The 21538-nt window shown below is 39.3% G+C and overlaps 1 protein-coding gene across 2 annotated transcripts in view; it reads right to left on the minus strand.

The window, feature by feature from the left end:
• Nucleotides 1–10337, minus strand: part of LOC135879050 (bifunctional heparan sulfate N-deacetylase/N-sulfotransferase 4) — a 170875-nt gene extending 160538 nt beyond the window's left edge. For both annotated transcript variants that reach the window (XM_065404857.1, XM_065404858.1), the window contains exon 1: nucleotides 9357–10337. In XM_065404857.1, coding sequence (XP_065260929.1) covers nucleotides 9357–10337 — 981 coding nt within the window. The remainder of the gene's footprint in view (nucleotides 1–9356) is intronic.
• Between the last annotated feature and the right edge of the window lie 11201 nt (nucleotides 10338–21538).

Consider the following 21538-nt stretch of genomic DNA (forward strand, 5'->3'; position numbering starts at 1 on the left):
GGGGGAAAAGGGGTCATAATAAGTTACTGAAGGTCTTCAGTCAAAAAGGTACCAAGAATTTGCTAATGCTGATTGACAGCAAATTTGTTTGTGTTTGGTTAGAGAAAGCTTTAAAGATGAAAAATCAAGCTCTGTATGCAGGGCATGTAGCACAAATGTAGGACAACCAGATATTACCAATTGTTTTCCCTAGAGTACCGATGTCAGTGGGGTTGGAACTGCTGTATGGTTGGGGATCAATGTAATTTAAAGCTAGATGAACAATTCTGCAAGTAACTGATGCATTCGTGGATCTTTAGCTTTTCAAAACCACGCAGAGAGATCATATATTAGGAGGAGGGAAGGGGAGAAATTAATTTGCAGAAACTCCAGGCTCAAGATAGATACCCATGAAGCTTGGGAAAATAGCTTTCCATGGCTCAGCTGAGTTTCTGTTTAATTGCTTAGCCAGATATGACCTTGCACAGCTTCCACAGTAGAGGGGACTGCAGATCTTTTGTGGTAAGCACAAACCATAACAACCCCATTCTCTAATCTCTCACTCACTGATGCTGCCCTTAAACAAACAAGCAAACAAAATGCATCCCTGACAGTATCTGATTGAGAAAAGACTGTGTATGGGGAATAAAAACATTTGAGTAACAGGAAATAATTTCATAAGAAAAGGGTTACATACCTTGTGATTGTTATATTGAACTGATTGTCATCAAAAGACCAATTTTTAGTGACAAACTTTTAATTTGCAGTTACAATTTACATGGGAAATGAAAAAAAAAGTGTCTAGGAAGGGATTGTTTAGAATAATGTTATTTAGTCATACTCTCTGTGTAGAGTTAGAAATGCTTCTGTGTTCATTTGTAGTTTCCTTGCACAAATACGCTAATCATAGAGAAAAACACAGAACTGCTTACAAACATCTCTAACCTGTGCAATTATGTTCAAAACCAGTTGGAATCTGGCACAACTTTGAAAGAGCTTACTACAAAGTTCCATGTGCCCTCACATAGTATATTTTTTTTAAATGTTAACTTTGAGAAATCATGACTATTTGGCACCAAACTATCAAAAAGCAGGGTGTTTTTCAAGTTTTTGCCATTCAATTTCAAGTTTTTGCCATCTACCAAAAACATACTACAGCTGTTCAAATATTATAAAAAATGGGAGGGCATTTTTAGCGCTGTAGTGTGTAAGATTAAAAAAACTGAAAATGACAAGAATGGAGACAATTGTGCAACCTTAATTATAGGTATCATTTTGCACTGTGCGTATGATAGAGAACATTGTGCCGGAGTGCCCTCCCCCACCAGCACCATGGTTAAGCAGGAGTTATGGCAAGGTTACCTCTGTTTCTCCTTCATTCAGCCAATCACCATTTAACCCCATCTGGTAGTTCCACACTATGACTCTAATGTTCCAGTTGGATCATTAATAGTCTCTTCCCTCTCAGAGTCTAGTGAGTCAGGAGTCCCGTTACCCTAGTGAGTGGTCAGCAGTTTCTAGCCTGTTGGGGTTCAGATCCCTTTGCTCTGCAGGCATTAGTAACCACTCTGCTAGGGTTGGTAGAGGAACCCAGACCCACCCATTCCTCTGTGCTTCATTCCAGGCATCTAGGAGTTGGAACCAGTATCTCCCAATCTCTTATTGCTTCCTACAATGCCTCTCTTGTTGGCTGTTTCCCAGACTCATGTTCTGTGATCCTTGTCTTCTGGAGTTCCAAATGTCTGCCCACCAGTCTGTTGCTGAAGGCCCCCGTTCTCAGTGGTTCCTCAGCCTCTCTTCCTGTATGACCTGTAGCCACTTCATCTCCCTAGCTGTTGCAGGGTCACCAATCAGAAGAGGAGGCAGCTAGTCTCCCTATTAATCTGGGATAGCATGGGCTCTGTATGCCCTATGACAGTAAGGAATTAGATAAGTGAATTTATGGTGCAGAAAAAAAATGATAGCGTTAAATGACAGATAGTACTTCATATGAAATTTGCATTTTAGTTTCTGTTCCTTCTGTATCAAAATCAACAAAAAGAAAATATTAATTGAACAAATATCACATTTTAAACATTGACTGAAGGGACAAGCTAAATTGAATGTTAGTGTGATGTAATGTAAACACGGACTGTGACGGTAGTGCTAGATTATGGCATATGTTTCATAAGAGAATCTGACCCAAATACTGCCCCACTCCTGTACAGGAACATGGAGCCAGATGTGGAGAACCAATTTGTGGTCTAGAACCATTTGAAATAAAGGAGCTGTGCTCATCAACTCTCTTAAAATCCACAGAAAGGACAGGCAGAATCAATCCCTAAGTATCTCAACACCTACATGTTTTAGAAAAGAAAATCACAGGGATGGTTTTATCCACCACTGAAATGCAACCGCCTTTGGATGGCTGGTCTCAGCAGCTGTTATACAGTGTACAGACGCACTACAAAATTCTTGAAGAAAATCACAGCCTCTTGAAGATTGCCTCCTTCTGATATTTTCCTTTCCTACTGAGGAAGCTGTTCTAACTTGAGGGGTAAAATTAGGTCCACAGGTCCTTAACTGCATCACTCCTTGAGCATATTGAGAGATTGTTCTCTAACTATCAATAATTATTCTTTATTGTAAATTAACCAAAGTATACTCTGATTTTGGTGTTATACTCATTAGCAAGCAGCCTAATTTCAAATGCTAATGTATTCTGGGAATGTCCAGTCTATAAATAAAGACTGATTTACATAACAAGAATTTCTGAAATGTCTTGAGAAACAAATCCTTACCTGGCAGCTGATTTAAAATTTTTTTTTAAAAGCCCTGAGGTTTAAATACAGCACACTGATATGTGGTGGCATTAAGAACAATTTTATAGGCAAATATCACTTATAAGTAAAACAAATCTCCTTTCCACAAGAAATACAAAGAATAAAAGTCACTTGATAGGGACGTAGGTCCTGATCCTATTTTCACTAAAGACAGTGACTGAGTTCAATCGTTGTTGGATCAAGCCCATCTCACCTATAATGTTTTCTGGTCAGACTAATTAACAGAAGTTAATATTAATGCCTTTTAACCGGTCACTTGCATCTCAGTCTTTGGCTTAATTTGAAGCAGAAAGGGTTGCTTACCTTACCTGGCTTGCTGAATTATGCCCTCTTTGGTATTTGAGAACTCATTGTGGCATACATTCAGGTTCCACAGAGACTGAACCTTGGGACTGATTTCAGGTACCGAGTAACTGCAGTTCCCCAGTTGACTTCATTTGGATGTGTGGGTGCCCAATACCTCTGAAAATCAGGCCATATATATCTCAACTTGGGCACTAAAAATGGAGGCACCCAAATTCAGTGAGCCACTGCTGAGAATTTAGTCAGAACTGTCCATAGTTATCCACCACACAATTGAAACATCTAAAATTAGAAGTTACTCTTGAAAATCTGGGCTCAACTGACTTGCTCAACAACGTGTTAGTGACAGACTGGGGAATAAAATCCAGGTTCCTGGATTCTCAGCTCACTACTCTAGCCACTGGACTACTTTTCTTGCCTGGGTAAATAACTCCATTAAAAGAAGATTAAGTGCTCCATTCTGACTTTTATTTGTTTTGAATACTTTCCATGATTTTCCATGAATTTTCAACACAGGCCATAGGGTGCATATCATTATGTTGTCTTTGATTCTGCAAATGTTTTCACATAATGTTAAACATTACCTTGGTCTGTGAGCATGATGCACATACGCTTCTGTTGCATGACATGAATGTTGTGTAGAGCATATGGGTTTTCTAAACAGTAAAATGCCAATTTGGCTTAATTTTATTTGTACTAGTATTTATTTTTTGCGTGTGATCGCATCTGAAGAGAAACCCCATTATACAGCTCGCTCATCAAAAGTGTAGCAGGTCAAAAGTGGGAAATAAATAGAAGAGGTCTGTTATTCTAAACAATGTGATATTTGTCAGGACTGAGAGATGACTCAGCACTGTCAGTTTAAATTATATATAACTTTCTGCTGTTTTAAATAGAGATGTGGAAGATTACAGGTAGAAATCAAGTGTCATTTACCAAAGAGAGTCAGGAGAACTGCTATGGAATTATTAATTCTCTGGGCAATAAAAGAAGTTGTTTAGGGCTTGACTACATGGGGAAGTTATTCTGGAATAAGGCAGGGTGTGAATTTTAAGTGCTATTGCTATTCTGGAATAACTCTCCTTGTGGACAGTCTTATTCAGCAATAAGAATCCTTTATTTTTCCAGTTTAGCTTAAACCACTTTGGAAGTAGATTAAGCTAAATCCGAAAAAAAAAAAGTCACTCTTTTTCTGGGATCAGAGTAGCCACACAGGGAGCTATTGCAGAATAGTTTACTCCATAGTAGCTGTTCCAGTCAATTTCCCTGTGTAGAGAAGCCCTTAGTCACTGGATTGTAATGTGCATTTCAGCTCACTAAGCATCTAAAACCATCTGATCTCACTACTGAACTAGTACACTCTGTAACTAGTAATGATTACAGCTGGGTGAAATTGTTCAGTCAAATAGTAAATTCCGTGAAAAATACAAATTCAGTGCAACCAAAATTTTGAGAATTTGAGTCAAATTCAGCAAATAGTTTTGGCAAAATAAAAAGTGCAAAAAAGGAAAGTCGAAATAGTTTGTTTTGACAATTCTGAATTGAAACATTCTGATTTTTTCCTTCAAAATGAAATTTCATTTTGAAATTTGGTTAAAATTATTTTTTAAATAAAAACCTAACAAAATGAAAAACCAAAAAAGAAACAAAAAATGAGATGATCAAAAGGTTTTGTTCTATCTGAAATAAATTGTCTTTGTTTTTTTGTTTCAGTAAAATAAAACCAAAAAGTTCTGTTTCATTTTAAAACAAACTGATGATTTATGAAAAATTGAGAATTGAAAAAAAAAATTAGTTATTTGCTCAGCTGCAGTAATGATCAAATCTCAAAAGGTTTGGAGTTCAGGGGCCTTTCCAGTGTCCACTGATCATAAGAGTTGGATACTGAGAAAGCAGGAGGATCAGTGTGTTATCTTAAGTGCCTATACACAAATGCAAGACGCCCGGGAAACAAGCAGGGAGAACTGGAAGTCCTGGCACAGTCAAGGAATTATGATATGATTGGAATAACAGAAACTTGGTGGGATAAATCACATGACTGGAGTACTGTCATGGATGGATATAAACTGTTCAGGAAGGACAGGCAGAGCAGAAAAGGTGGGGGAGTTGCATTGTATGTAAGAGAGAAGTATGACTGCTCAGAGCTCCAGTATGAAACTGCAGAAAAACCTGAGAGTCTCTGGATTAAGTTTAGAAGTGTGAGCAACAAGGGGGATGTCATGGTGGGAGTCTGCTATAGACCACCAGACATTGGGGATGAGGTGGATGAGGCTTTCTTCAGGCAACTAACAGAAGTTACTTGATCACAGGCCCTGGTTCTCATGGGGGACTCCAATCACCCCGATATCTGCTGGGAGAGCAATACAGCAGTTCTCAGACAATCCAGGGAGTTTTTGGAAAGTGTAGGGGAGAATTTCCTGGTGCAAGTACTGGAGGAACCAACTAGGGGCAGAGCCCTTCTTGACCTGCTGCTCACAAACAGGGAAGAATTAGTAGGGGAAGCGAAAGTGGATGGGAATCTGGGAGGCAGTGACCATGAGATGGTGGAGTTCAGGATCCTGACACAAGGAAGAAAGGAGAGCAGCAGAATACGGACCCTGGACTTCAGAAAAGCAGACTTTGACTCCCTCAGGGAACAGATGGGCAGGATCCCCTGGGAAAATAACATGAGGGGGGAAAAAGTCCAGGAGAGCGGGCTGTATATAAAAAAAAGAATCCTTATTGAGGTTGCAGGAACAAACCATCCCAATATGTAGAAAGAATAGTAAATATGGCAGGTGTCCAGCTTGGCTTAACAGTGAAATCCTTGCTGATCTTAAACACAAAAAAGAAGCTTACAAGAAGTGGAAGATTGGACAAATGACCAGGGAGAAGTAAAAAATATTGCTCAGGCATGAAGGAGTGAAATCAGGAAAGCCAAATCACACTTGGAGTTGCGGCTAACAAGGGATGTTAAGAGTAACAAGAAGGGTTTCTACAGGTATGTTAGCAACAAGAAGGTGGTCAAGGAAAGTGTGGGCCCCTTACTGAATGGGGGAGGCAACCTAGTGACAGAGGATGTGGAAAAAGCTAATGTACTCAATGCTTTTTTTGCCTCTGTCTTCATGAACAAGGTCAGCTCCCAGACTGCTGCACTGGGCAGCACAGTATGGGGAGGAGGTGACCAGCCCTCTGTGGAGAAAGAAGTGGTTCAGGACTATTTAGAAAAGCTGGACGAGCACAAGTCCATGGGGCCGGATGCACTGAGGGTGCTAAAGTAGTTGGTGGATGTGATTGCAGAGCCATTGGCCATTATCTTTGAAAACTCATGGCGATCGGGGGAGGTCCCGGATGACTGGAAAAAGGCTAATGTAGTGCCCATCTTTAAAAAAGGGAAGAAGGAGGATCCGGGGAACTACAGGCCAGTCAGCCTCACCTCAGTCCCTGGAAAAATCATGGAGCAGGTCCTCAAGGAATCAATTTTGAAGCACTTAGAGGAGAGGAAAGTGATCAGGAACAGTCAGCATGCATTCACCAAAGGCAAGTCATGCCTGACTAACCTAATTGCCTTCAATGATGAGACAATGGGCTCTGTGGATGAGGGGAAAGCAGTGGATGTGTTATGCCTTGACTTTAGCAAAGCTTTTGATACGGTCTCTACGGGCTGGATGAATGGACTATAAGGTGGATAGAAAGCTGGCTAGATTGTCGGGCTCAACGGGTAGTGATCAATGGCTCCATGTCTAGTTGGCAGCTGATATCAAATGGAGTGCCCCAAGGGTCAGTCCTGGGGCCGGTTTTGTTCAATCTCTTCGTTAATGATCTAGAGGATGGCATAGATTGCACTCTCAGCAAGTTTGCAGATGACACTAAACTGGGAGGAGTGGTAGATATGCTGGAGGGTAGGGATAAGATACAGCGGGACCTAGACAAATTAGAGGATTGGGCCAAAAGAAATCTGATGAGGTTCAACAAGGACAAGTGCAGAGTTCTGCACTTAGGACGGAAGAATCCCATGCACTGCTACAGACTAGGGACTGAGTGGCTAGGCAGCAGTTCTGCAGAAAAGGACCTAGGGGTTCCAGTGGATGAGAAACTGGATATGAGTCAACAATGTGCCCTTGGTGCCAAGAAGGCTAATGGCATTTTGGGCTGTATAAGTAGGAGCATTGCCAGCAAATCGAGGGACATGATCATTCCCCTCTATTCAGCACTGGTGAGGCCTCGTCTTGAGTACTGTGTCCAGTTTTGGGCTCCACACTACAAGAAGGATGTGGAAAAATTGGAAAGAGTCCAGCGGAGGGCAACAAAAATGATTAGGAGTCTGGAGCACATGACTTATGAGGAGAGGCTGAGGGAACTGGGATTATTTAGTCTGCAGAAGAGAAGAATGAGGGGGGTTTTGATAGCTGCTTTCAACTACCTGAAAGGGGGTTCCAAAGAGGATGGATATAGATTGTTCTCAGTGGAGCAGATGACAGAACAAGGAGTAGTGGTCTCAAGTTGCAGTGGGGAAGGTTTAGGTTGGATATTAGGAAAAACTTTTTCACTAGGAGGGTGGGGGAATGGAATGGGCTACCTAGGGAGGTGGGGGAATCTCCTTCCTTAGAGGTTTTTAAGGTCAGGCTTGGGAAAGCCCTGGCTGGTATGATTTAGTTAGGGTTGGTCCTGCTTTGAGCAGGGGGTTGGACTAGATGACCTCCTGAGGTCCCTTCCTACCCTGATATTCTATGATTGGGCCCTGGTATCAGCTTTGATAAGCATCCAAGAGCATGGTTGCCTGTTGCAATTATCTGAACTTTCTGGGTCTGCAAAACTGGCCTGGAAATGTCACAGGAGCAACTTTTGGGTGAAGTCTCAATTCATCTGGTTCTGCTACTGGCCCTGGCCAGGATACAGACACATAGAAAATGCATAAAATGAAAATAATAATTTTAAAACATAATTAAATAAACTTAGGACTTCATAAAAAGATTGTAGATAAAGGCTTGGTGTGTGTGTGTGTGCGTGCTCTTTGATTATGGAAGCATTTCAATGTTTACAAGAAAAAATCCCACTGTGTAGGGAATAGGGAACATACATTTGCAATGGCTGGAAAGTCTCTAATAGCCTCTATTAATATGATAATTTCCTTAATGTGTGGACATTTAGACAATTCCAAAGGAACATTTAATTAGGAGTAATGCTACTGGTATCAATTCATCATTTTTAATTCCCAAAGATATTTCTAAGAATCTTCCTTTGTGAGAATTCCACAGGACAAACATCCAGAGTGATAGGCCTTTGTATTGGAAACTTTGATAATTAGATTGGAAAACAAACAAACAAACAAACAAAAAACCCAAACACAAAACACCAAAAATTCAGCCAGTGAACATTCTAGATCAAGGGGAAAAAATAGTATATGACCATAACTATGGACGTATAAGTATAAGGTGTAAAGGTATCTTTTCATCTTGTTTTGCGACGCTTTAATTATGAAACTGCTAGTAATGGTAAAGAGAGTTCTTAAGCCTCATACATCAGAATGAGATTATACCTTTTAGTATTTCATAACTGCTTGAAAACTCTCTTTTGTTTTTCTAATACAAAGTGAAGTTATAAATAACAAACATCCTTTCTGGAAAGTTAACAAACTACACAAACACCACTTTTTTTTTTTAAACCCAATAAAACTCTGGTTCAGAATAAATACCTGTAAATTGTGTGCATCCGTCTATATGCAAATGTTTCCATATATATGATTATGTACATGCGTTTGAACAGTATGTGCATGTATTGTGGATGCTAGTTACAACAAATCTGCTGTCATTCAGGACGTCACAGTTCTTAGCAAGGTAAGCAATCCAAAAACACTGACGCAACATTCAGGCTAAAAGAGAACCTATGTTAACTGTACCACTAATAGGGTTAGTCATGGCTCAGCCACTAGAGGAAATATAGTAATAAACTGTTGAGCAGATCTGACATTAGTAGAGGGTAGCCCACATACAGAGTGACCAGTACATGAGATGCTTATGTGTGAGAGTATATTTGAGCATGCATAGCTGTGCAGGTGTGTGTGGGACAGCCACTTTCAAGCAGTTCCAACAATACAAAATGTAACAAAATTCTGATTGTGCTTTCAAAACCTGTTGGATTTATTTGTAACTTGGTTGCATTACTATGAGGCTGAGTCCTTCCAGGCCTCCTTTGCTCTTTCTCTATCTCTCTCCAGATGTATTAGTGATTTGAGCCATTTATTTGAGACGCCATCCCCAGTTCTTGGCTTACCTTCACATCCTGGACGTTCATTCTTGTTCCCTCCTTTCCAACAAAGATGTCATCTATATCGACAAGAATGTACCTATCCAAGGACAATGCAAGCTTCTTCCCCGTCAGGAAAGAGACAGCATCTATAAAGATCAACTTGTGTAGCCAAAAGGTCAAGTTGTTTCCAAAAAGGACTCTCTGAATCCCATCATGAAGCCCCAAGTCCTGGATCACTGTAGCATACAGTGGGGCCTTAGGCAATGATGCAGGGAAGGATCTGGAAGTCTGTAATTCAGTTAAAAGCACAGGTTGGTAGGTGGAGTGATTAAATAGGAAAACCGTCCAGTCTTCCCCAGGTAGTGGGCCTTTCTCAATCCTTGGTGCTTTGGTAATGTGCAGTAGAGGAGATTGAGAGTTTACAAAGCAATCTTTGAGGGCAACATTATTGTAAAGGTCTAGTGGAAATCCTTTTAATTTAATACTTGGTGAGCTGTTCTCATTGGCTTTATGAAAACCAATTATGCTAACACTGTATTCCACACAATATTTTTCCAGAAGCTCTCTATTCCATGAGTCCATGGACACATACTTTAAAATATTCTCGTATATAACAAGCATATATTTCCCTTTGCCACTATCTGTAAGAGGAGGAATGTCACCTTTTCCAGGTGCAATCACCATATGGTACTGGAATCGACTAGACTCGAGGATGGCTATGATATCTTGTCCAAGCTGGGAGTACTGGCTCTCCACAAATAGCAAGACGATAGGGTCAGTATTAGATGGATCCATCGGCTTAGCAGTCTTCAGCTCCATGGACCTGTATGGTAAAAGTTTAAGGCCCTCATATTCTGCTTCTCCAGTGGTTTCAATTAGGGTCATCTCCTGCTTGTAGCCTGTATATAAGTAATAGGCGGAAATGACTATGCTTACTAAACAGAAGGTGGTTAAGAGAATTACCAGTGTTCTGAAACTTCTACGAAGTTTCACAATAAGATTCATTTTTTGGAATACTTTCAATTAAAAAAAAAAAACTTTTTTGGCTTTATCCTCTTAAAGTGCCATAGTAGAGAGGACAAAAAATGGTGCTGGTACCACGCCCGAAATGTTCATGTGACCATTGCAATGCATTTATGAGGGGCTTTGGGTAGGTTATAAAGTTGTTAGAGCTCAAAGTCAAAGTATCTGGAAATCTAAATTGGAAGAGATCTTCTCTGAATGCAGCACTTGCAAAAAATCAATGGAGATGATGCTTAACATTATCTGCAACAAAGGGTGAAATTAGAGTAAGTAAAAACAAAATCCATAAAGCAATTAAAAATAAGTGTGTTAATTAAATAAGCTAGTAATTGATATGTGCAATCTGAGGAAGAGGAGGTTTATTGATTGTACAGTACTAGCTGACTGTCAGCTGCTTTTTTAGTAGTTAACTTTTTAAAAATATCTATTTAAGGTACCTTTCCAAAATGCTTTTGTCGTGACGTGAAATCTAAATACAGCACTATGAACAATGCTCATTCAGTCACTTCTCCTTTGCTAGAAAGATTTCTTGCAATTGCAAGCAGAGATATCTTAGAATAATGGGATGAAATTAAGAAAAAGAAAAACTTGGACAGATTTATCAAATTGTGGCAGTCTTCTGAACGGAGATAGTGGAACTTCAATGTTTTGAGACATTTCAAACTAGTCAAGACAAAGTATTAGAAAATGTGTAGTATGGAACCATCCTGTTGTTAGAGTGGGGATGGGCTAGAAGAATGAAAAGACTTTCTCTGTCTCCAATTTCTATGTATTTCTATATACTTCTATGACTTAAGCAATCAGTGGAATTTACTCATGTGTACAAATATTTGCAGGATATAAATCCAAGTCTGCAGGCTTACATGAAGTTATTCTTGAGTTATTAAAATGTCAAAAACATTATAATTTTTAATTAACTAAAAATTATTGTTACCATCTAGACAATTCTAAAACAGCCAAACTAAATTTTATTAAACTCTTCTAAACAATTAAATCTTGTGTTGAGCTTAATACTGCTACATTTCACCTCAACGGGTAATTTCCTGAAATGGTTACAAGCATCTAAATATGGGGCTTAAAATGAATGCAGGGCTTTAATCTATCTCTCTTCTATTATTAAATAGAAGATTGAGGTAAGAGATACATATGGGCCAGATTCACTGGACAGCTTTGTGCAATTCCTTACAGTGAAAAACTGGTTATACTATGCCAGTGGTTTTCAAGCTGTGGTCTGCAGACCCCTTGAGGTCCGCAGGCTATGTTTAAGATTTCCAAAGGGGTCTGCACCTCCACTTGAAACCCTTTAGGGAGCTGCAAATGAAAAAAAGGTTGAAAACCACTATACTATGCCATTTTCCTGTGGGAATTCTTTACAGAGCTTAAAGTGCATTTTAGAAACCTTATATACAGACATTTGCACCAGGAAGACTGTTGCAGCTTGAAGGACGGATGCAAAACAATTCTGGAAAATTAAGAAAATATTCTTTATAGTGAACCATCCACAGACATTTTATCACATTTGAGTTTTTCAGTCAAGGAGTACACAATGAAGTTGGAAGGGCTTTGGGGGTTGTTTTTCAAAAGTGGAAAGGTGAAAAAAAACAACAGAAAAAATAGATGATTTTGTTTCATGGGCTTAAATAAGGACAAGTGAGCATCTTCTCTTTCTGAATTATTTATACTGTTTATCCACTGGAACAATGTAAGGTTGTAAACAGTGGATTATTTTAAAGTGCTAAGAATTAACATTCTTTTTAAAGAAGACCTGTTAGTTGACAGATCTTCATTTGTAAAACTAGACTGCAGAATAAAGATGGGAACTTAAATATTTGAGATTTCTGGAAAACTTTTAAATCTAAACCTGAGGAAATGTAATAAATATAATATATGGGAAATCTCTAACGGTATATTTATCTAATAATGGTGTGCCATCATAAGGGGCCTTTTCTGATTGCTTATAGTAAACATAAACAATATAAAGGAAGGGTGTTAATGCTCTTTTAAACATTTTTCTTCTGCTACCATACTGGTATCCGATATCAGACCTCTTCTGACGTCCAATTGTTACACTACTTTTCTGATGTCAAAATTCATGGGAAAGGCTCAGCAAAAGAGACAAACAAAGTCATGGGGATAAACTCTGAATAAAAAGGTCTACTTGCTCAGTAATGTACTACTCAGCATGAGTATGGAAATCAGAATTTGACCCATAGAATTTAGAGATAGAAAACACCTATAAGGTAGGTCATTATGTCCATTCCTCTGCCAGTGTAAGATTTTCTCTAAAGTATATTCTTGAGTCAGAGGCTTGCTGCTGCACTCTTCATATTCTTTCATGCTTTGTCATAGTGCGCCAGCAGCAGAACAATCATTGATTCAAGTTTGTGTCACAGAGCCACTAGCAAACAGTAGCAAGAAAGATATTCCAGTTTTTTCTAGTACAGAGTTTTTGAATGGAAATATCCACAAATAACAACAACAATAATAATTAATAATTAAATAATTAATTAAAGAAATACTACTAATAATAAACAAGATAATAATCAAGATAATTATAAGAGTAATAAATGCTTCTTTATTGCTTGCTTTATGGGCTTTGAGGTTCAAAGTGCTTTAATCTCAAAAGAGCCAATTATTTTATTTTTTTATAAAAAGATAAAGTCAGATCAATGGAAACTGTCTTTATGAGGCTGTATTTCAATTCTGGGACTTTGGTGTCATGTATGAATCACTCATGTCTGACTCTTGGGGTTTATCAAATCACTGTAATCTTTCTGGGGGATTACATCATCATTGTGGGTGTACACACACCATAAAATAGAATAGCTAATGCCTACAACTTTTGGTTTTGGAGATATTTTGAAATGAAAAAATACTTGGACTTCACATCATGTATTTTCTTTCAACACTAGAGGGCAATGTTTTCTTGCTTTTGCCAGACAAAGAATGGCAGCACCTGTTATCCACCAGGACAGCTTACAAAACAAATGGAACTGCAATCAAGCTGAGTCCAAAAAGGTCACAGCAATCTGTACCAGCAGGTAAAACACCTTATTTTAGACTTTAGTGCAAAAGCAATATAATTTAAGTGCTAATAAATCTGATCCTGCAACAGGTTTTATACTTACTAAATTTCTTAGTCCACTTCTGTAGCCCAGGTGAATAGCATGCAATTAGTAGATCTACATTTTCTCCTTTTTTCCCTCAGCTTTTTTCCTCTTGGGTCCCTCAGGTACTGGAATTATAAAGTGTCAAAATAATACGTTTGGTGAGATCGATCATTATCATTTTGCTTTGCGGTAGCACCTAGTAGCTCCGGGTCATGGACCAGGATCCTATTGCGCTAGACAATGTACAGAAACAGAACAAAAAGACAGTCCTTATTCCAAAGACTTTACAATCTAAATACAAAAGATAAAATCCCATCTGAAAGAAATATTAGTATCTCAATCTAATCTAATCCAGTCCCTCTATCGATGTTGTTATAAACATTGAATAAATGTTTTAAAATTACCCATACATATATTTTATTAAATAAAGGTATTCATTCTAATCTGGATAGTACTTGGAGCAAGATTCAATTCTAGGTTTGGGCACCTTGTTAGATTTGTTCTTTGGAACTGTTAATATTGTTCAGTAAGAAGCAGTGCAACATAATTAAAGTCTATGAAAGTAAATCAGTTATACTAACCCATTGCAGGAGATTTTCCAAGGCAAAACTGGGAGTTGGGAACTGCCATTTGTGCATTTGAAACTCTTCCCCCTTATGGTTCAACAGCTTTATATGCATTCAGCACTTCAATTGTTCTGGGAGTATCTTTATACTGTATGGATCTATTATAGCGCTGTAAAACTTGAAAATAAATGTCCAAATCAGGCTTTATTAGGTATAATTTAGTATTACTGATCCAGTTTCATTTTAGAGTCCAATTTCTGAGATTCTGTGGGCCCTCAGCTCTGACTGAGTTCATTGATGCTCCATCTTGCTGGATAGGGTCCAAATTTTGGTACACTGATCAAGGAAACAAAATGATATTCACTCAGAATAGATCTTCAATGATGCAAAGACCTTGTGCTGGCTCTTTGTACAAGGTGAATTTTACCTAGAGAGCTGACTTCTACAGTGTCATATTTTGCATTGACAAGTTCATGTGCTAATACTGTAATTTTTCATTTGTCCCAGAAACACTAAATATACTGGCAACATGTAGCATGCAGTACCATTGAAGACTCTGGCCTGGTCTACACTAAAACATGTTTGCTGTTATAGCTATATTGGCAAACCCTCATCATGTGCATGCATCTTATACCAGCAAAATGTGCTTTACCTGATAAAGCCGATATAAGTTTCCCAAATGAAATAAGCTGGTGAACTGCATCTACACTAGGGCTTTTGCCAGTATAGAAATTTAAGAGATATTACAAAAGTTTCTAATGTAGGCCTATTAAACACAATGGTTAATGTATGTTGGCCTATTAACCACAGTGGAGTTGACCCACTTAAACCAGGGCTAAATTTGGCCACAACAAGGATCATTAACAAGATATACAATGCATAAAACATAAACCAGTAAATGTTCTTAATGAGAAAATGATTTTGAGCTGTATAATACATCATTAAGCTTTAGTTCATTTATTGCCCAAACTGCAAAGTTTTGGAACCAGATTTCAAATCTCCCAAATTTCAGGAGTGGTGTGAGATGTTTGTTCATCCCTTTGTATAGGGTTGGACATGAAATCCTGGAATCCTACACTCCCCTCAAGTCAAGAGGTAAGGATAGAGGTGTCCTCTCCCAGGTTGTGTTGCCATCAGGTTGATATGGGTGAACACAAAGGGAAAAGCCAAAGAACCAAGCAGGAGACAAGTACTAGAGGGAGTATGGGGTCACGGTTAATAACATGCCCATTTCTTGTTGACACAAAAATCTTTACATCACAGAATAGATATTATGGGGTTTTGATCTGGAAATGCTTCAGAAACATCTTTTTCTCATAATATTTTGGAACTTCCATTTCCATTTCTAGTTGGAATCCAGATTTGTATGAAAAATAATAAAACAAGATAAGTGAATTTTTCAACCTCAAAAAAAAAAGTTTGGTTCAGGAGTTTATTTTTCCTTCTGAGGGCAAATACTAAATTTGTATGAACCCAATTCAATGTCCCTAATTATCTGTTCAACAATCCCTGATTTAAAAACACTTACATTCCTTTATTTAGACAAGCTAACCACAATGGTCTACTGGTTCAGTACAAAAGACAAGTGAACTGGTTTGAGTAAAAGAGGTACATACTCAATCATTCCTTCTTGAACATAAACCCAAAATTCAAACAAAAGTTCCAAGTCTGAAAAAAAATTAATTAGATTTTTTATATGTTATTTTTCATTTTTTGAGCCTCTGCTCTCTTGGAATACAGCAGCTTTTGTAAGTGGAAGTACCAGAAATCTCACAAATGAGAAATTTCTAAACTCTGGAGATCTGGATAAGCTTCCATTAGGCAGCTGAACTTTCACATGCTTATCCAAAACAATGTTTTTGCGGTTCATCCATCACTACTTGTGTAGATCTTTTATGAACACTGCTTTGCTAGTAAGTGTTTTAGCAGCCCTCACAAGACTGATCACAAGCTCATCAGCTTACATATAAAAAGGTGTTGCCTACAAAGGCAGATCCTCAGCAGGTAGAAATTGTCATAGCTCAACTGACTTCAGTTACCTCCCGATGACAATTTACACCACCCGAGGATCTACCCTCGTATCTTAATTCCTTCTCTTGATTTAAGTAAATTCAGACTCCACTTGTCATTTGAAACACCTAATTTTAGTAATTGTTTTCAGTGATTAGGGGTTTCTATAGTCAATGTATAATTTCCTGCTTTTTTAGAAAAGCGGACAATTTGCCAGGGTCATAGCTAATTATCACTGGATACAAAGCAAACAATGTATAATTCTCATGGAATGAAAAGTGGCAGGCATCTGTGCCTGGAAGAGCTATTGGAAGCAATGAACACTTGACCCTTTTGACTTTGCTCACTAGTTTTTAGTAGCTCTAGTTTTTACAGATGTTTTTACTCAAAGTTTTGTGAAAAAATTCTTTGCAGTAGAGAGACTGCCAAAAATTGTGTTTATAAAATGTTTTTGGATATATATTTTAAAGTATTTAGTTATTTATTTGTTTATTTATTTATTGAATGAATGAATGAATGAATGAATGAATGAATGAATGAATGAATGACAAAGAAAACTGGACAGATTAGGAGATATGGAGCCTTTTGCCTCCATATTGCTAGTCTGAATTTAACCCAGGCTGATTTGTCCAAAATCTAGAATCATCTGATGGATGTTAAGTGACACATACAAAGTTAATAGCTTGTCTCACTCCACGTTCCAGTGAATACCATCACCAGCAATGGCCTTGTTAGTAGACTCAGCCCTTGAGGGGCCCTGAGCCCCTTCAGGTTTGTTTTGAAGCATATTGATGGTATAGTTTGGGCAAGTTTGCCTTGTCATTGCCTGTGCCCTATGTCACAGTTCAGGGCAACTGTACTTGTATTTCCCCTGAATGATCCAAGGGTAAGGACTCTCAGGCTTCCAGCTGTGCAGCCATTTCCTTTCTGCATGGAGATCCACATCTCTCTCCCTTCTGACCAGGGTATTTTCAGGCTGCACAGTTCCCTGACTTCACTATGTTATTCCCAGCACAGACAGGTTGCCCAGGGACAACTGCTTGCTTTCTGATCAGAGAGGTTTAACAAGTGCAACTACTACAGTTATAAGGTATCACACAGCACTTCCTATGCAAGCCTGCATTATTCTCAAGATAAAAAGCATTACAGAGAAAATATATTAAAAATAATAAAAGAATTTTTTACACACTTACTAATACTTACACACTTGCTAATAAGCTTACCAGAATTAACCCTAACATGGATTATGGAAGCAGCAGTCCTTCAACTTTCCACCTAATGGTAGTCCTTGTGGTTACAGCCTCATTATAGATTCAGCTCAGAACAAGTGTCCATTCTTATGGGACCTCAGTAGATCCGGTCCTTGCAACCTTACCCTAAGCATCGGGGTCCTCTGTGGACCAGGGGTCCTGTCTGTTTGGTGGATCAAGAAGGCGGCACTAAGCCAGTTTAAAACTAAACTATTTATCCAACATCCCCTTCTTTGTGATGGTCTCTGGAGAATCAAATTTGAACTAGTATATTGTGCACTTTTCCAACCTCTTTGTAGATGCTAAAACCTAACTGAATTTGCCTAATCACCCCCTGCTGTTCTTCTGTTTACCCTTTCCATGGAAATACATACAAATCCACAAAATTAACCCTCGTTCAATAAGGTTTAACTTAATTCAATAAAGTTTATCTTACTTCCACAAGGTTTGTTGCCAACATTCGAGGATATTGTCAGTCTCTCACACCCTACCTATCCTGTGAATAAATAGATGGCTCCTGCTTAGCGGCAACATTTTAATAAGAATTATCCCTATTATTCTTCCTTCAGTAATTTCAAAAGTATGCAAATAGCCACAGCTGACTTATCACAACGCCCAGCTCCTTGAACACATGTTCTAGATGTGCTGTCATAACAGCAGGTCAGCTAATATAATTCCTTCTCATTAATTCAGACCTGATCTACAATTGCTGACTCACTAAGGGGCCTTTCCTTTCCTCCTATTGATGCATTTAGACACGTAACTATAATCAGCGCTAATGTGTGCGCAGAAATTCCTCATCTATCAATGGGAGACTTCTACAAATATGTACTTGGAAGGTCAGAAATAAAGTTCTGTCTTTTGCTGGCGCCTCCAAAATCCCTTTCTTTAATACTGAAGTTATGTTTGATTCGCTGTAATAAAATCATAGAAATACAAAAATTAGATCTAGATAGCACCTGTTATGTCCTCCAGTCAATTGCCTCGTGTAGCATTGTTACCTACTACATTTCTCCAGTCTAGTTTAAAATAAATCAAGTACTGGGGCTTTTATCACTTCTTTTGGAAGACTATTTTACAGTTAGAATAGACCTCAGTGTTAGGATATGTGTACTGATGTTCAGCCTAAATTTTCCCTTTACTTACTTTGACTCCACTACTTTCAGTCACAGTCCTTTGGATCACCGTAAAAATTCCTTTATTTGGTGTTTATACATGTCCAATAATTGTTCCAGATTATCGTAGTCCAGGGGTCGGCAACCTCTGGCATGCGGCTCGCCAGGGTAAGCACCCTGGCGGGCTGGGCCAGTTTGTTTACCTGCCGCATCGGCAGGTTCGGCCAATCGCGGCTCTCACTGGCCGCGGTTCACCATCCCAGGCCAATGGGGGCTGCGGGAAGCGGCGCAGGCCGAGGGATGTGCTGGCCGCGGCTTCCCGCCACCACCATTGGCCCAGAGCGGTGAACCGTGGCCAGTGGGAGCCGTGATCGGCCGAACCTGCTGACACGGCAGGTAAACAAACTGGCCCGGTCCGCCAGGGTGCTTACCCTGGCGAGCCGCCTGCCATAGGTTGCCAACCCCTATCATAGTCATTTCCTGTTAGTTGTTTTTGGTCAAGTTGAGACACATTTAGTTATAAGTAAGGCCCTACTTCATTTACGATATTGCAGAAATTGTGGATCCCACAATATTAGGTTTCCACTGCAATTTTTATTTTAATTAGCTTACTTTGCACAATCCACAATTTCGCACACATTTTGAGGTTTGCAACTCTGACTATTAGAACAGTAGAGCTCCATTTTTTCTGAGTTGATAGTGGCTGAGGCTCTGGCTGTCAGCCCTGGGCGACTGGGGCTCAGGATGTCAACCTGTTGCATGGCGGGGCGTCCACTGTCAGCCCTGTGCATTAATGACTATATTATAGTTGTAGTAAAATGTACGGTTATAAAAAAAATAGCAAGCATGACATAATATTTGAGTGTTTATATTGTTCCAGCAAATTTTTCTTAAACAAATAGGTGTTCTCTGGCTTTTCCAAATTACTGCAATTGATAGAGATCCGTTATTACTTTTCCTTGATTTTCCACCAACTTGTCCTCAACTCAGCCACAATGATTTGACAATCATCCTGCAGTTCAAGTAGGGCCTTAGTTATAAGATTTTCTCGTAAGTCACCGTCTGTAGCTCATTTTTTGTTGATTTTCTTTGACTTTCTCCCAATTTGTAAATATCTTTCAGGAATTCAGATGCCTAGAAGTGGAGAGTAGTAATCTAAGTGTGGTTTCAGCATGACCAAATACAGAGAGGCAATACCACTTCCCTGATCTATGATAGGATGCCTTTGCTGGCCAACATCACGAGTGGGCAAATACAGAAGGCCTTACTCATGTTCTATTCAGTTGTTACATAAGCAAAGCTCCTATTTATTTTAATAGGCTCCACATCTTGAGTTTATAATCAGGCAAACACCCTTCAGGATTTGACTCTTCAACCAAAATAGTCTCTCTAATTCCTTTTGAGCCAAAGGCTGCAGTCTTTTCTTGAGTACTACTACTACTAAGAATAAATAATAATACTTTGCACCTATGTAACATCTTCCTTCTGATGGTCTCAAAGTGCTTTACAAACATTAATCAATTTATGCCCACAACACTGTGTGAGGCAGACAAACATAGGCGCCGACTCCATGGGTGTGCCAGGGCTGGAGCACCCATGGGGAAAAAATGGTGGGTGCTGAGCACCCACCGGCAGCCTCCCATCAGCTCCTCCCTCCCCCCCCCCAGTGCATCCCATGCACCGGTGGCCCCATGGATCAGTGCCTCTCCCTCCCTCCCAATGCCTCGTGCCTGTCGCAATCAGCTGTTTCACGGCATTCAGGAGGCTCTGGGGGGCAGGGGGAGGAGTGAGGAGGCGGCACGCTTGGGGGAGGGGGTGGAACTGGGTGGGAAGAGGCAGGGCAGGGGTGGATAGTGTGGGTGGGAAGAGGCAGGGCGGGGGTGGGGGAAAGGGTGGAGGCCTTGGGGGAAAGGGTGGAGCTGGGGGTCAAGCACCCCCCTGCATTTTGGAAAATCAGCGCCTGTGCAGACAAATATTTTTACCCACATTCCTATTGGTTGTGTGAATATCACTGGCACCTAAATTTGTATTTAGGCACCTAGAAAGGAAGTTAGGTGCCTATGTCCCTTTGTGAATATAACCCTAAGTGACTTGCCCCAGGTCACAAAAATGACTGTGATAGAACCTGAACTAGAGTGTTGTTCCTGTGACTCCCAGTCTTGTGTGACTACAGGATCAGGCCCAGTATATTACTTGTCTGGTCTCACTGATGTTTACAAAATCTGCAAATTTAATTAACATGCTGTTTACCACGTCTTTACTCATATCAATGATGTTGTTGAATAAAACTGGGTTTAATGCTATTCCATGGAGCAAACCATAGGACAGCCCCCCTGACCTGCGACAACACTTTTAATCATCTCACTTTCATAATGACTCTTCAGCCCCTTTTCAGTACATGTTTCAATTCTACAATGGAAGCTAATTTGATTTAATTTCATTTTTCAAGTAAGATTTGGTGAAACACTGTATCAAGTGTTTTGTTAAAGTCCAGATATTACGTTTATTGTGTTACCTTTGTCTACTAATGTTGTAATTCTGTCAACTAAACAATCAGGTTTCTGTACACGATTTGCTTTTTTAATTGTCAGGAGACCTGCACTAATGCAACATTACGATTGCCCTGTTACCGATTCCAAGAGTCAGGCAATGCAAATGTTGAGATTCAAGTAGCAACTTTAACTCATCCATATATGCTGTATATATTACGGTATACATCTGATGACATAAAGAGTACCACACTACAAGCTAAAAAATTAAGAAGAGTAGGACTATATAAATATTATTCATGGTTCCATTAGCCTCTAAATAACTACTGACCTCTTAATATTTGTTCTGGTATTTTATTAAGGTTTGCCAGATTTGCTTGATAATTATTGCAAGGACCACTGTTTTTTTTTCCTGCTGAAGATCTGTGACATGATAATAGATAACTCCTTTCTTCATCAGAGTAGCAAATAAATAAAGCTGGTACTTTTGCGCATAGACTCAGACTTTAAGGCTAGAAGGGACCTTCATGCTCATCTAGTCTGACCTCCTGCACATTGCAGGCCACAGAACCTCACCCTCCACTCCTATAGTAGGCCCATAACCTCTAACTGAATTGCCGAAGACCTGAAATCTTGTGCTCCA

The sequence above is a fragment of the Emys orbicularis genome, chromosome 5 (assembly GCF_028017835.1).
Source record: "Emys orbicularis isolate rEmyOrb1 chromosome 5, rEmyOrb1.hap1, whole genome shotgun sequence".
NCBI classification, from domain to species: domain Eukaryota; kingdom Metazoa; phylum Chordata; order Testudines; family Emydidae; genus Emys; species Emys orbicularis.